This window comes from Nuphar pumila, chromosome 4 (assembly GCF_984573655.1).
Source record: "Nuphar pumila chromosome 4, dmNupPumi1.hap1.1, whole genome shotgun sequence".
Classification (NCBI taxonomy): domain Eukaryota; kingdom Viridiplantae; phylum Streptophyta; class Magnoliopsida; order Nymphaeales; family Nymphaeaceae; genus Nuphar; species Nuphar pumila.
Window position 1 is genome coordinate 32,762,787 of NC_143252.1, and position 15,466 is coordinate 32,778,252.

Genomic DNA, 15,466 nt, shown 5'->3' on the forward strand with positions numbered 1-15,466 from the left:
TTTTACAAACCATACCCGGTTCCATATACTAATCAGACCCTTGGAATCCAACCCCGATTTTAATCGGACCTTCTCATTTATTACCAAACCCTGACACTATAAGGGTTGGTACGGGTGGGTCTGGGTCAAACCAGACCCATTGACAACCCTAGATACACCCAGAACAAAGCAGTCCTGGAGGGAACCGCTTTGTTCTTGCCCTTTATGTTTTATAAAGGGTGCATGAGACAGGCCGGTCACAACCCCTTGGTATGGACTAGTGCGTCCGGGACAAATACCGTGCGTTCTATCTGTGCTCGTTTGTCCCATGATTCAAACGCACCTTTAGGTACCAAAATAAGGACAACAAAACTCAATACAGGACATATAATGCTCCAGACACTCTTGCAAACACCATCCAACAATAATAGTGCAGCTAAACCCATGAGAGATCATGCCAAAATGAGTATATCTCATAGTGACAAACGTTTTTATGGGCAAAATCTCGTTTTCAAAAACTTGTGAGAAATTGAAAATTTTTCATAAATCTCTTATTTTTTTGGCAAAATCTTGGCAATAAATAAATAATTTATTCTTTATAAGAAAATATTAATAAAAATTATTTAAAAATAAAAATACACGGTTTTTTCATGATAAATAGCCATTTAAAATGTAAATATGGTGTTTAAATTGTGGTATTTATGTTTTTTTTTCATAATTCTCGCAATATTTTGAAAATCTCGTGAGAAATTGTTGTTTTAAACTCAAGCAATTTATTGCGATATTATTGCGAGATTTATCAAGATTTTCATAAATCTTGCGATATTTGTCACTATGGTATATCTAGGGGTGTCAACAGATCGTTCAGTTCAAACCCAGGTGGAACCAGACTTGGACCAGATTTTTGGGTATGGTATCGGGTCCAGACCGGGTCTAATCAGATCTACTATAAGAAAATGTATACCTGAACCCAATAAGAACTACATGAACCAGACCTGGACTATACCCAATAAAATAATAGTTTTTATCATTTTTACATTGAAAAATTGCAGGACTTAATAGGAACTCCGGTCGGGCCCACGTCTGGTATAAAATTTCACAAACTATACCTGGGTCCAATGTATTAATCGGGTTTTCTTATTTGTCACTATCACTACAAGAAAATACGGGATTAGCGACGGATATTAGCGATGAAAAAAATCTGTCGCTAATTATCGACGGAATAGCTTCTGTGGCACAATTCATCGCAAATTAGCGACGAAATGTTTGGTCGTAATAACCGCGTATTTTAGCGGTGGATTTGGCGAGGAAAAGTGTGTCGTCGCTATCTCGCGACAGAATAGTTTTGTCGCTACGTAGTTATATTAATTTGCGACGGATTTAGGCCGTCGCGAAATCCGTCGCTAAATGTCTCATAAATCCCTAATCAGAGCCCTCTTTCTCTTTTATGTTCTGTTGTTCCCGCCGGCCGCCCTCTCCCTCCTGTCGTCCCATATCTCGCTCGTCGGTGTCTCCCCGCCCCCCACCGCCCGTCGCCCGTCGCTCCCCGGCCTGCCGCCCTGCCCGTTGCCCCCGGTCCGCCGCCCCCCCGACCGGCGTCTCCCAGGTTTTTCCGATAAAAGACACATTTTTTTTCTGATAAAAGGGGCAGATGCCCCTTTTAGTTTTTCCGGCAGGGGGTCGCCCCCCTGCCTCGTTAGTATTTTCCGAATGGAGGGCTGACCCCCTGCCGTGTGTTGTGTTTTCCGGCAGGGGGGGCGACCCCTTAACGCGTGTCGTGTTTTCCGGCAGGGGGGCGACCCCCCCTGCCGCATTTTTTGTTTTCCGGCAGGGGTTCGGCCCCCCTGCCTCGTTAGTATTTTCCGACGTGTTGTGTTTTTCGGCAGGGGGGAGGACCCCCTCCCGCGTGTTGTGTTTTCCGAAAGGGGGGCGACCCCCCCCCCCCCTGCCGCGTTTTTTGTTTTTCGGCAGGAGGGGTGCCCCCCTGCCACATTTTTTGTTTTCTGGTAGGGGGGGGCGCCCCCCTGCCGAAAAAAATAGCTGAGGCAGGGGGCGACCCCCTGCCGCGTTTTCTGTTTTCCGACAGGGGGTGACCCCCTTGACTCATTGTAAAAAGGGGCAGGGGGTCGCCCCCCTACCCCTTTTTTTGCTGTTTATTTATTTTTTTTTTCCGGTAGGAGGTCGCCCCCTGCCCCTTTTTTCCATTATGCGGGGCGACCCCCTGCCTGTTTTTTTTTTTCGGCAGGGGGTCGCCCCCTGCCCCTTTTTTTCGGCTGCGGGGCGACCCCCTGCCACTTTTTTTTCGGGCAGGGGGTCGCCCCCTGCCTCATTTTTTTATTCGTGCAAGGGGTCGCCCTCGTGCCTCGTTTGTTTTCTCCGCCAAGAGGTCGCCTCCTGCCTCATTTTTTATTTGGGCAGGGGGTCACCCCCGTGATCCTCTAGTAGGGGGGAGGGGGGGCCACCTTGCCTATTTTTTTTTTTTTGCGGCAGGTGGTCACCCCTCCGGCCTCTGTTTTTTTTTTTCGGCAGGGGGCGACGGGTCGTGGTTCAGGAACCCGACGCTCGTCGGGTTCCTAAACCACGTCATCACCCTGTGCCTACCGCTTCGGGAGACGATCACTGCCTCTGGAGTGTCTTCATTTTAACACAGTGTGATTTCATTTTAACACAGTATCTCTTGCAAATTTCTCAATGTATCCCGCTTATGCTCCGCCACCCGTGGTAAGTAATTGATAAAAACAATGCAAATCGGATAAATACCCGTGGTAAGTGATGCAAGCGCTTCACATGTTATTTAATTTATTGGATGCAACACTTTACTGTTCACATACTCACTTAGTTGTTGATATATAGGACTGCTTTGTTGGAGTTTGGAGATCATGTTGAGCATGATTTTAATGTACGAGAATAGAAGTATTCTTATTTTTTGAGTACGGATTCCATGTTAGGCATGGTAGTAGTTAGCAAGATATTGAAGTGTGTTTGCTGTAGGTACATGTTTGACATTTTTTTTATATGAATTATTTTCATGTATTGCAATATTTGATGTGATTATATTCATGCTTGCATGTAGTTAATTTCAATTTAATTATGACTTCAATGTGAAATTATATAATGATAGTATGCTTCAAATTAATGCATCGTGTTTTGAATAGTTTTGCACATGAAAATATTAAGTTATCAATGCATGCATCATAATTCTTGTGATTGTATGACATCATATATTGCATGATAAATTTGATATTTTCTTCATCATAGCATTCTGATGGTTCTCTTTTAACTGGTTAGGATATATTTCGTAACATTATACAAAGTTTGGAATATATGAATCATTCATATTAACCTCGCAAGCTCAACAAGTTTATTATACTTCATATCCGAGTACAAAAAAGTCAGATAGAAATGAATGGTGGGCAGTTTGCAAGGTGAAGTCCAAACTATACCCTGAGTATGATCAGTTACAAGAAGACAAGTTAACTGAAGAGAGTGATTACTATCAATCAGATGATATCTATGACTTCTCTTATGGTCACGATGTTGCGCATGATATGCATGTCATATCGCCATTGGTCGATGAAACATTCATAGAAGAATGTGATCCAAATGATATACCAAGTGGATGGGCAAACAATGAAGAAGAAGATGAAGAAGAAGAAGATCATGAAGAAGATGAAGAAGAAGAAGAATATGAAAGTCAAACAAGTGATGAGGAAGTATTATCGAGCTAGTGAGCAAAATCTTGCAATACAAACCTGTATTTGAATGTATTATTGCAATACTAGATTTGAATGTTGTGAATGTATTATTGCAATACATGATGTGAATGATTTGAATGTTTTGAATGTATTATTGCAATACTTGATGTGAATAATTTGAATGATTTGAATGTATTGCAATACTTGATTTGAATGTATTGCAATACTTGATTTGAATTATTTGAATGTATTGAAATACTTGATGTGATTGATTTGAAACAATTTGAATGTATATTTTAACATTTTTTATTTGTTAGAATATGGTTCGTGGAGGTTACAGTGGTCGATCACCCAATGGTAGTCAGTCCCAGCCTTCATCTTCACAGGCTCCTTTGATAGGTATATCATTTAACTAATTGGATACTTATTAGTTGAAATGTGCATTCTGAAAATTTCTAACGTATTTTTTTACAGATGATGTTGCGCCTGTACATGACCCACCTACACCAGTTGATCATACAAGTCAGGAGCCAACACAGGATGCAGGGTCTTCTGAGTCTGGCACAAGAAGACTCATTCGAATAGTGTATATCGATAATCAACCGTAAGTATTTCGTTTTCACTTATTGCATATCTTATAAATATTGTACATTGATATTTACTGTGTACCAATTCATGTGCAGCACGAAGTTTGAGCCACAAGAAGTAGTACGCGATATTAGGAATTCACTACTTCAACATCTACTAGGACCGATCGCTCAATGGAAAGAGTATCCAAAAGAGGTGATAGACAGATTGTGGTCCTCATTCACAGTATATAGTTGTTTGTCATAGTTAATGTGTTTCATATTTAATTTTTTGTTATAGTCATGTCTACTAACTTTCTGAAAATATATATAGGTTTCGAATCGCTTTGCGACTACGGTGAAAGAACATGATGCAAGAAAGGTGTGGCAGAAAGTGGTTGCCAATCGATTTACAGACATGCTGCACAATATGAAGACTACAGCCAAAAAAGCATTTGGCGGAATAGATGATCCATTACAGTGGAAGGGTCATGGCTCTATTACTATCATGAGAGATTATTGGGAGGAAATGTGTGACAAGTGGACGGGGGATGCATTTCGAAACCGCTTAACGAAGGTTGCACAAAATCGAGCGAAAATGCCCGAAGCCCATCTACACACAGGTGGATCTAGGAATTTTGGGAGTCGCTAGAAGAAAATGATAACTCATCAATATATATATTGTTAGTTTTATAAGTATTGTTGCAAACCTGATAACTAAATCTTTTATTATTTCACTTTGCAGGAAGCAGAAAAATGAGACATTGTGCCATACAATGATGTGTTTCTTGAAACACATAAACGTAAGACCATGGGAGAATTTGTATCAAAGAAGGGGAGAGCGACAACGGTATATATTTATTTTATTAATAAACATTGTAATAGACAAGTTACTATGAATTACGTTATCACAATTATTATAATTCTTAATTATTAATTCATATTCTAACCATTACATTGTAGGAGTCATACGAGCAACAAATGGTACAGCGATATAGCGATGACTCCACTCAGCATCCGCCTTTTGATCCTGCAGCATGGGTGACTGCAACCGGTGAACCCAAAAAGGGTCGTGTGTTCGGGTTTGAGAGTCACATGAACACCACACCAGTCGTTGCCTCCTGCAGCTCGGGCCCACAGAGTTCTCCCGCCAGCATCAACTCTCAATATCCAAATGACCCTACTATATCTTGGGATGGTGTTTGTCAGCGTCTTGAGGACAAAATGCAGTACTTTTTAGATGAAGCCATTCCCAACATTGTCTGTAATGAGTTGTGCAACTTTTTTCAAGACAGAGGAACTTCATCTGCATTCAACATGAGCTCTGGTGCCCGGCAGGTATATAATTTTTTTACTGCCTTAGAACACATATGAGCATAATAGAATCACATATGAAGTTTTTTTACTGCTTTATAACACATATGAGCATGATAGAATCATGTATAAAGTTATTTTACTGCCTTAGAACACATATTAGTATGATAGAATCACATATACAGTTTTTTTACTGCCTTAGAGCACATATGAGCATGATAGAATCACATATAAAGTTTTTTTACTACCTTAGAGCACATATAAGCATGATAGAATCACATATATAGTTTTTTTACTGCCTTAGAGCACATATGAGCAAGATAGAATCACATATAAAGTTTTTGTACTGTTTTATAACACCTATGAGCATGATAGAATCATGTATAAAGTTATTTTACTGCTTAGAACACATATTAGCATGATAGAATCACATATACAGTTTTTTTACTGCCTTAGAGCACATATGAGCATGATAGAATCACATATACAGTTTTTTACCTGCCTTAGAACACATATAAGCATGGTAGAATCACATATACAATTTTTTTACTGCCTTAGAGCACATATGAGCATAGTAGAATCACATATACAGTTTTTTTACTGCTTTAGAGTACATATGAGCATGATAAAATCACATATATAGTTTTTTGCTTGCCTTAGAACACATATGAGCATGGTAGAATCACATATACAGTTTTTTTTACTGCCTTAGAGCACATATGAGCATAGTAGAATCACATATACAGTTTTTTTACTGTCTTAGAGTATATATGAGCATGATAAAATCACATATAAAGTTTTTTTCCTGCCTTAGAACACATATGAGCATGGTAGAATCACATATACAGTTTTTTTACTGCCTTAAAGCATATATGAGCATAGTAGAATCACATATAAAGTTTTTTTACTGCCTTAGTGTACACATGAGCATGATAAAATCACATATACAGTTTTTTGCTTGCCTTAGAACACATATGAGCATAGTAGAATCACATATACAGCTTTTTGACTGCCTTAGTGCACATATGGGCATGGTAGAATCACATATACAATTTTTTTGCTGCCTTAGAACAAATATGAGCATGATAGAATCACATATAAAGTTTCTTTAGTGCTTTATAATACATATGAGCATGATAGAATCATGTATAAAGTTTTTTTACTGCCTTAGAATACATATGCGCATGATAGAATCACATATATAGTAGGCTATATTTCAGTATATTTTGTTTATCAATACTGACATTTCTTTTCTCGTGTAGGTTGATGGTGATAATCAACGTAGTGAAGCTGAAGGGACAGATAGAGACACTGAACAAGAGGACGCACAAAATCTTGGCGATGATTAGATTTATGTGTTGAATTTGTTCTACCTTCTTTTTGTTTCAAAAATGTAAATGTTGAATTGTAAATAATTAAAACTTGCGAATTTTAAAGTTGATCGATTAATTGTTTTAGTTTCTTTTTATATGTATTTTGATGTGTACTTTGTTTTTTATTCACAAAAAATATAAATTGTACAGGAGATATAAATTGTATCACGAGAAATTTTTTCTCGTTATTTAATTTTTAATTTTTTTTTTAATTTTTTTTTGCGATGGATATATCCGTCGCTAATTAGTATGGGCATTGAATTCATCGACTGATTAGCGATGGCGATAAATCCGTCGCCAAACCGAAGCCGCCGTTTAGTGAAGACTGATTAACGACGGATTTTGTCATTCGTTATTCCGGCGCAACTTAGCGACGGAACTGGCGACATATACAGTCTGTCACTACTTAGCGACAGAATTGGCGACAGATATATGCCGTCGCTTATTAGCGTCGAAAAATTTGCGATGAAAGATATCTGTCGCTAATCCGTCGCTAACCTGTTTAGGGACAGATTAGCGACGGATTTAGGTCGTCGCTAATCCGCTGGTTTGTTGTAGTGTATACCTGGACTCTATAGGGTTTGGTCCAGGTCTGGGTCCAGGTGAACCAGGCTCATTGACACCTAAGTATATTCATAACTTAGTTGCGGAATCATTTCATCCAAACCTTTAGGGTGGCGATCTCTATCACAGGGACACAGTCATTGTGGCTGTACGACCCTGGTGACGGACACGTTGACTACGTATGAATATTATTTTAATATGTTTTAATAACTTTTTAATACTAATAAAAATACAATTAAAATATTAAAATATCAAAATAATTTTTTATTGATTAAAAAAAAGCGTCCTATTTTTGAAACATTTTTTTGAACTTTCAAGTACTCAGCAGTTTGACCATGTTTGTGAAATATGGAAAATATACCCCCCATGGGGAAATTGTTTAACAAGGTGTAATGGTGGACTGAAAACCCCGATCAGCTGTTTGATTTCAATTTGTTTTCCATGGTGAAATGATTTTCCTATAAAACCATTTACTTCAGCAGGCATGAAAATGTCTCCCTGGATAAAGATTTCTATAGTATCAACATTCAAGTCATTTCAAGGTGAATAGTTAAAATCTAAGCTTCTTGCCAAAAGGTGAATCCAGAAACATAAAGGAAATGACCTAATGGAAATTGCATCAGCTCAAACCTCTGAGTAATGAATTCAGAAGCCATGATCGCACCTTTCCACAGAAATAATAAAATCTGGTAACCTAAAAATGCCCATAAGTTTCCGTTGAACATAAACCTCAAGATAACAAAGTGCACCTTATCTGATATGAATGTATTGACAAATGCAGTACTAGAGAGATGATCAACAAATATATTCTCCAAAACAGCTACATATTAGTAAGATTAAGAAGTTGTACGTACATAAATGAATACAATAAATCAAACAGATGGTTTCATCGAGACTACCATTATCTCAGTAAAGAATTTGTTCACATTCAAGAATCAAGAATTATATACACTGAAAAGAATCAAACATTAAAAGAATAATTAGGAGATCCAACAAGATGTACCACGAGCACAGCTGATTGCCCTATGCACACAACACTCTTTTTGCACGAACTAGATGCATCCTTCCAGCATCCAAACTTCTTGAAATTTGTGGGTTTCTTTAACAACTCTATGATTCGATCACCGGAAAAAAAAACTCACTCCAATTTCACAACTGATGACTAAAGAGTAATGATCACCAACATCAACGTTCAATACCCTCATTCAGTTCTTCGCTACCCACACGCCGATTCTCGTGTTGGCAGATGAAACTGAGCCCAACCAAGAGCTCCGCAAGAGCTTCTTCCGTTTTCTCCCTATCAGCAAAGTAAAGAGTCTGCAGCAAGAGAATGTTGGTCCTCGACACGAACTGCTGCTGCTCGAAATTCCTTTCCGATTGCCACCCGACCATGTCGTGCGCCATAGGCGCCAGCCAATTCAAGATCCCTTCCAATTTTTCCCTGCAACTCTCAGAATTCTGATCGTTGCGATCAGGGGAACCTTTGTTCTTGCCATATTGCCTGTGCTTCGCCTTAATTTTCGCTCTAAGGCTCGTGGGCAGCAACTGATACAGATCGCACCTGGCATCCTCGCCGACCATATGAGGAAACTGAATCAACTTCTGCACGAGAAGTATCACATTAGCATAGCGCAGGGCGAGAGCGGAACCGCCGACGGTGGATGGAGAAGCATTCATCAACCGATTCTTCTGCCCGGGAAGCCCATCCCAAACTTGAGACTTGTGAGTTTCCAAACCCACGTCCGATCCATTATCGTGAGTTTTAGACGATCGAGTGCTCTGTTTGGACTTCACATCAGAGGAAAGGAAGGAAGCGTCGTTGTAAAACGTCGCTAAATCCTTACGATTCAGAGAAATACCAGACTCAATCCTCTGCAAAGGCCCGGACCGAGTGAAATTTGCATTTTTTTCGGCCGAATTCCTATCCAAGGGGCCGGAGTAATACGCCACCGGTTTGATTTCCGGCAAGCGGAAAGCGTAATCCATCGGATGTGGGAAAACTATCGAACGAGAGCCCGAAATCCGACCGCCGCTATCGGAAATCACGGGCATGATGACGATCGCGCTCACCTTGGGCAATCCAGCGACGTGCGGGCCGAAGACGAAGCAGACCCTGGCGTAGATTGTGCAGACCATCCTCGCCATGAGCCCGATGGCCATGTCGTAGGTCTGGCTCCAGAGTGAGACGTGGCGGAGGTGCCGGACCCGCTGCCTCTGCCACGCCAGTTTCTGCCGGAAGAGCTCGACGTTCGACCTCGGCGCGCCGATCCCCCGCCACTGCTGCATCCTCCTCTCCGACGCCTCCATCTCCTTGAGCGTCTCCATCTCGACGAAGAGATCGGCAGTGAGCGAGACGTTCGTCTCCATCGCCCTCACCCTCTCGTCGACCTCCCCGGCGGGGAACCCTAATTCTCCTATCCCGGTGCCGTCGCGCGCCAGATCGGCGTAGACGTGCTGGAATCCGCGGAGGCTGGGCTCGGCGCACCTCCGGCCGAGCTGGGAGACGGCATCAGCGATCCGGCCGAGGTCCTCGAGCTTCTCGGTGCAGGAGAGGCCGAGGAGGAAGGCCTCGTCCCGGGAGACAAGCGAGGCGACGCCGGGGGACCGCATGGTCTCCGACCTGAGGCGCGAGATCTCGTCGTCGGAGAGAGACCGGTGGAGGTAGACGATCCTGGACATGATCTTGGCGACCTCCAGGGAGAGGATTCCGACGGGCTCCGGCGGGTGCTCCGGCCGGAGGAGGTGGCTCCGATCCTTCTTCTGGTGCTTCTTCCGCCGGTCGAAGACCTGGCTGCCCACCCGGGCGAGCCAGGCTTTAACGGTCACCATTGTTTTTTTTTTTATCGGCAGGCAGTCAGATTTCCCGGCGCATCTCCGTCGGAAGGGAAAGGGGGGAGGGGCAGGCTGTTAGGGCGGATTTAAAGGGGGGCGTGGAGTCCACGACGCGGTTTGTTACAGTTGGGTTACAGCGGTGTGAAGGGAAGGGAAGCCCGCTCGTTCGCGTTTCCCGCCAACTTGGACGCAATGAGACGAAGCAGGCCAGGGTTTTTTTTTTCCTTTTATTTTTTAATTTTCTATTTATTTAGTAGCGATTCTTTCGGGTCCGGTTTTGGATAGGAGGGGTCCGTATGTGGACATGAATCATGACGATAGTTTCTGTTATTGCTGTAATGGTCCAGCTGTTGGTTTGTTTTATAAATTGGATATTTTCCTGATTTGGGGCTTTTAATTTAGTCCGGTTTTGGTGTCGTTGTGCTGAACTGGTAGGGACGGATTGCAGTGGCGGTAGGTGGTCGGTGAGATGATGGGCTTGTGGATATTCGCTTGGTTCTGGTTCGGGTCGTGGGGTCCAATGCAGCATAGTGTGATCCCTGTCGGATCTGGATCATATGTCATAAATATCCACAATATTTTAAAAATATGTAAAGGCTAATAATACTTGAAAATGTTTTTGTTTTTAAATGTAAAGAAAAACCGCCTCGCTCATCATCGAGTTCGTTGCCGGAACCCTTTCTCTAGTGAGCACTAGATAATATACTCAGTTTTGAGAACTAATGTGTGAACCGCTATTTTTATGGATTTTTTGTTTTTTTTTCTTAAATTTAATGAATTTATAAGAATCATTCAGTTTTAATGCAAATAAACTAGATTTTTTAAGGCTTTAAAATCAATGACTCATAATCTTCATAAGCATTGAAAATTAGCATTTTTTTCATCGAAAATACATAATCCAATGGATGATTCCTAGCAATATCACCATGCCAAGCACATCCCCGTGGTTCGATTTGCAAAAAAAAGTACTAGAAACGCCCATATTTCTAGCTCTCATATTCTTGTCACTCATATATATATATATATATATATGAAATTGTTTGAAAGATCAAATAAAATCTTGATATTTTTCTTGATGAGAGTTTTGCATAAACTAGATTTGTGACATTGATATAGATCAAGTGTTGTTGGAGATGGATTGAGTATGACGACGATATTGGTTACAGGATACGGTCTCTTTAATTGTGAGTTTTGTTAGTAATACAGTCAATCAGTGATATTTTTAAAAAATATCATGATTTTTTAATACAATAAAACCGCAAATTTTAAAAAAAATCCTTTTTTTAATATTTTGAATTTATCTTTATATGATTTGGATCCAAGCCCAATAACCCATACCAAAACTGTGCTAAAAAATGTACAAAAAGTAGGTGAATACTTGGCTATCACTACGTGAATGGCCCATTTGTGTATGTAGGCTGGACCCAGCTCGGTTTTAGGTTGGATCCAAATTTTCTCCATACAAATTAGCGAATAATCGAGAGCCATCTAAAAATAAAATATTATATATTGCAGAAATATTCAAAATATTACAAATTTACAGCAATGTTTTCAGGCACCCATAAAATATCGCATTATTTTCAAAATACTATATGTTTGAAAATATCATTAAATTAATCTCATGTATGTAAAAAAAAATATTATATATTGCAGAAATTTTCGAAATATTGCCATTTTATACCCATGCTTTCAGAAACACATAAAATATCACAATATTATCAAAATATTATATGTTTGAAAATATCATTAAATTAATCTCATATCTCCTGATAAAGGCAACTTATATATATATATATATAAAGAGAGAGAGAGAGAACTGAAGCATGGTTGAATGCACCCTTATGGGTCGTACACCTGGCCTAGATGTTTCTTTCTAGGGTAATGAGCCAGGTGTCATCACATGGTACACCTTGAGCGTGCCTTTGCACTGGACTGCCCTTCATCTTGTTAGAACTCAAAAGCAGTTGGAGGGCAGCCACGTGCAGAGGCACACTGAAAGTGTGCCATGTGACGACACCTGATCCTGGCTCGGCTGTAATTAGTTGGCGTTGGGGTTGGATGTGGCCAATGCCAACTAATTGGATGTTGCCTAAACAATTTCCATTCAAACTCAAATCGGGGATGGTGAATAGCTCATACCAAATTTGTTTTCTTATATGTAATCGGATTTGGATATCCATCAAATCTGAATATTTGTTGAATTGCAAAAGATCAAATCCATATCTACATCCAATTATAACTGGATATGGTTTTGGCTTACCAAATCCGACTAAACAAAGTAGAATTTGGTCAGATATCAGTTAAAATCAGAATCATTGACATCCTTATTTCTTTTTTTTCTTTAGTCTCAAATCATGTTGGGCACGTTGACAAGCAGTTTGTGCTTGTATTCTCTAAATGCTTACGAAAATACCAGTTTGTAAAAAAATGACTATTTTGAACAAATAAAATAGTAAAATGGTGGTTTTTTCCTTTAATTTTTCCTACAAATTTGAATTTAGGGAATGCTATTTAAGCTATATTTGGGGGTGATTATCGAAACAAACAATTTTTTTGAGGGGTGATTAGCAAAAAAATTTTTGGGGGGTGATTAGCAACTGAAAAGGCACCATTTCATTCACCTTGAACCACAATTTCAAACTAAAAGATGACCCAATTGCATCTGAGGTAAGCCATGACACAAGAGATCTCCCGTCTTCTAACATAGAAATGGGCAAACAAAATTATCAACCAGGGCTTCGTTTGTCTGGCAGGAGTAGTTAGTGCATGTCACTAAGTTCGAATCCCAATGTTATGGTTGTATAACCCCACCTTTTCTCTGGTAGAAAAATATGTCCAACAAAACTCAAAACTACACACACTTCTAGTTTGTTTTACCGGCGCAAATCAATAAGGCGCTTGTAAAACACATTATTTGCGCAAGTGGCAATCGCGCCAGTAAAACACTTTTGCTTAAACCTGTACCTCCTTAATTTAACCCTTGTTACCAATCAATTCCAACATTCATTTAGAGGAATTATAGCAAAAAGAGAAAAAACACGTCAATGTAGAACAATTAGTTCATAAGGACCACCATTATATAACCATTCATCAACGGATGATGCTTCCCATATCGGGTAAAAGTGCAATCCTATAGCCGCAGAAGTAGGAATAATGGCACCAGAAATAATATTATTTCCATAAAGTAGAGAACCGGAAACAGGTTCACGAATACCATCAATATCTACTGGAGGAGCCGCAATGAAGGCAATAATAAATACAGAAGTAGCGGTCAATAGGGTAGGGATCATCAAAACACCGAACCATCCAATGTAAAGACGGTTTTCAGTGCTGGTTATCCAGTTGCAGAAGCGACCCCATAGGCTTGTGCTTTCGCGTCTCTCTAAAATTGCAGTCATGGTAAGATCTTGGTTTATTCAATCATCAGGAGCTCCCAAGCACCACCAACAAGGGGCTCCACTTGTCTGGTAGGAGCAGGTAGTTCACGTCATCTATTGTTGGAATGTTGCAAGTTCAAATCCCAATGGTATCGTTGTATATAGGGGTTAGCCTTTCAAAAAAAAGAAGAAGAACCAATTGCCCTTTATATGCAACGTCGCTACATGGTGGGCACTCTGCAACCTTTCTCACGGCCATTCATTTGGGCATTTCTCAAAATGGGGTGGGGTGTGGTGTTTTTCTCACGGCCATTCAGAGAATGCAGCGCCGCTGCATAAAAAAATGATCTCTTTATTTATTTATGCATATATGGGTTGTAAACAGGTAGGATTAGCCAATAATGAAAATAAAGTAGTGTCTTGATTGACAAGTAAAACAGAGCTTTCTCTTAAAATATGATTTGGATGATAAACTAATGCCTTTAACTAATCAATTTTATATCCTTCATCAAGATTCACTTCACCAACAAACACCATATCGTTTCCTTTTATTTTAATATTCATCATGGGTTTAAGATCAAAGTTGGTGTGGGAAACAAGCAACATAGTAGTCATTGCTTCTCAATCACTTTCTCTTGAACCCTATATTGAATGCTTTGCCTCATTAGAGATGCAGTGGCTTTCGAATGTGGGCCTTGTAAGGCAGGGTGGTCGTGGGCTCCTCCCTGGGTTTGCCTCGCTGGAAGGCGAGTCCATTAAAGGCATGCTTGGGTGCCACAGAAACACATGAAAGAGGCCCACATTTCAACGGGAGCTCCCATAAGAGAAACCGTACCGGGTTCAGACCCAGGTCCAATTGGGCTCACCATAAGAGAAACCATACACGAATCCTATGAGGATTTCATGAACCAGACATGGACCATAGCTGTCAAAATAATATTTTTATATCCTTTTTACAATGAAAATTTGTGGATCTTTATCGGAACTCCGGTCAGGCTTGAGTCTGGTATGAAACTTCACAAGCCATACCCGGTTCCATATATTAAACGGACCATTTAAGTCTGCCCTGAATTCTAATTGGATCTCCTTGTTTATCACCAAGCATTGACCCTATAGAGTTTGGTCTGGGTCGGGTCCAGGTCAAACCTGGTTCATTGCACACCCCTAGTGGTCAGGATGTGTGCAAACCTAACCGGCCCTAGTGCAAGCCATTGCCAATATAACCCCCGAGATTAGGGGTGCAAACGGGACATATTCAGACCGGATCTTATTAGATCTGAATCTGATTCCAAAATATAAACAATAGATCTGGATCTAAAGTAGATTTGACAAGGTAAAGTTGAACCCAAATCCAAAATACTTGCGGTAATACTAGATTCAGGAAAAATAGAACAAAAACAAGCTATTTATATGTAAAAAGTGCAATCAGATTGGATTTTGATTCAGATCAATTCCATATTTGACTTCAAATATTGATCTATCCAACCCAAATCTGAAAATAATCCAATTAAACATATCCGAATTTGACTCATATTTTACTTAAAGGATCCAAATCTCAAAATAACATGTCAAACCCGGATCAAATATCTGATCATATCCAATCCCTTTGCAGCCCTGAATGAGATCCAGCCAACTTTTTCATAGTAGTTCCAGTTATATATTAGGAAACAAGAAATGCTCCCCTCAGGGCTCTAGCTCATTATTTGGGGTTGTCTCTGCCCCAAATGCCCTTGCCAGAGTGAATGGCTTCGAATCTATTGTCACAA

The 15,466-nt window shown here is 40.2% G+C and overlaps 1 protein-coding gene across 1 annotated transcript; it reads right to left on the bottom strand.

Annotated features, from left to right (window-relative positions):
- Positions 1-8,372: 8,372 nt before the first annotated feature.
- Positions 8,373-10,366, bottom strand: LOC149839884 (protein PSK SIMULATOR 1-like). The gene is made up of 2 exons (XM_090004266.1): positions 9,562-10,366; positions 8,373-9,093 (listed from the first exon to the last, which is right to left on the bottom strand). The coding sequence occupies exons 1-2, from the start codon at positions 10,318-10,320 to the stop codon at positions 8,677-8,679; spliced, it is 1,176 nt and encodes a 391-aa protein (XP_089860392.1). The 5' UTR covers positions 10,321-10,366; the 3' UTR covers positions 8,373-8,676.
- Positions 10,367-15,466: the final 5,100 nt, after the last annotated feature.

Coding starts and splice junctions, on each gene's coding strand:
- LOC149839884 (XM_090004266.1), bottom strand. CDS start 10,320: ATGGTGACCGTTAAAGCCTGGCTCGCCCGGGTGGGCAGCCAGGTCTTC. Junction 9,094..9,561: donor ACGTCGCTGGATTGCCCAAG/GTGAGCGCGATC, acceptor CTTCTCGTGCAG/AAGTTGATTCAGTTTCCTCA.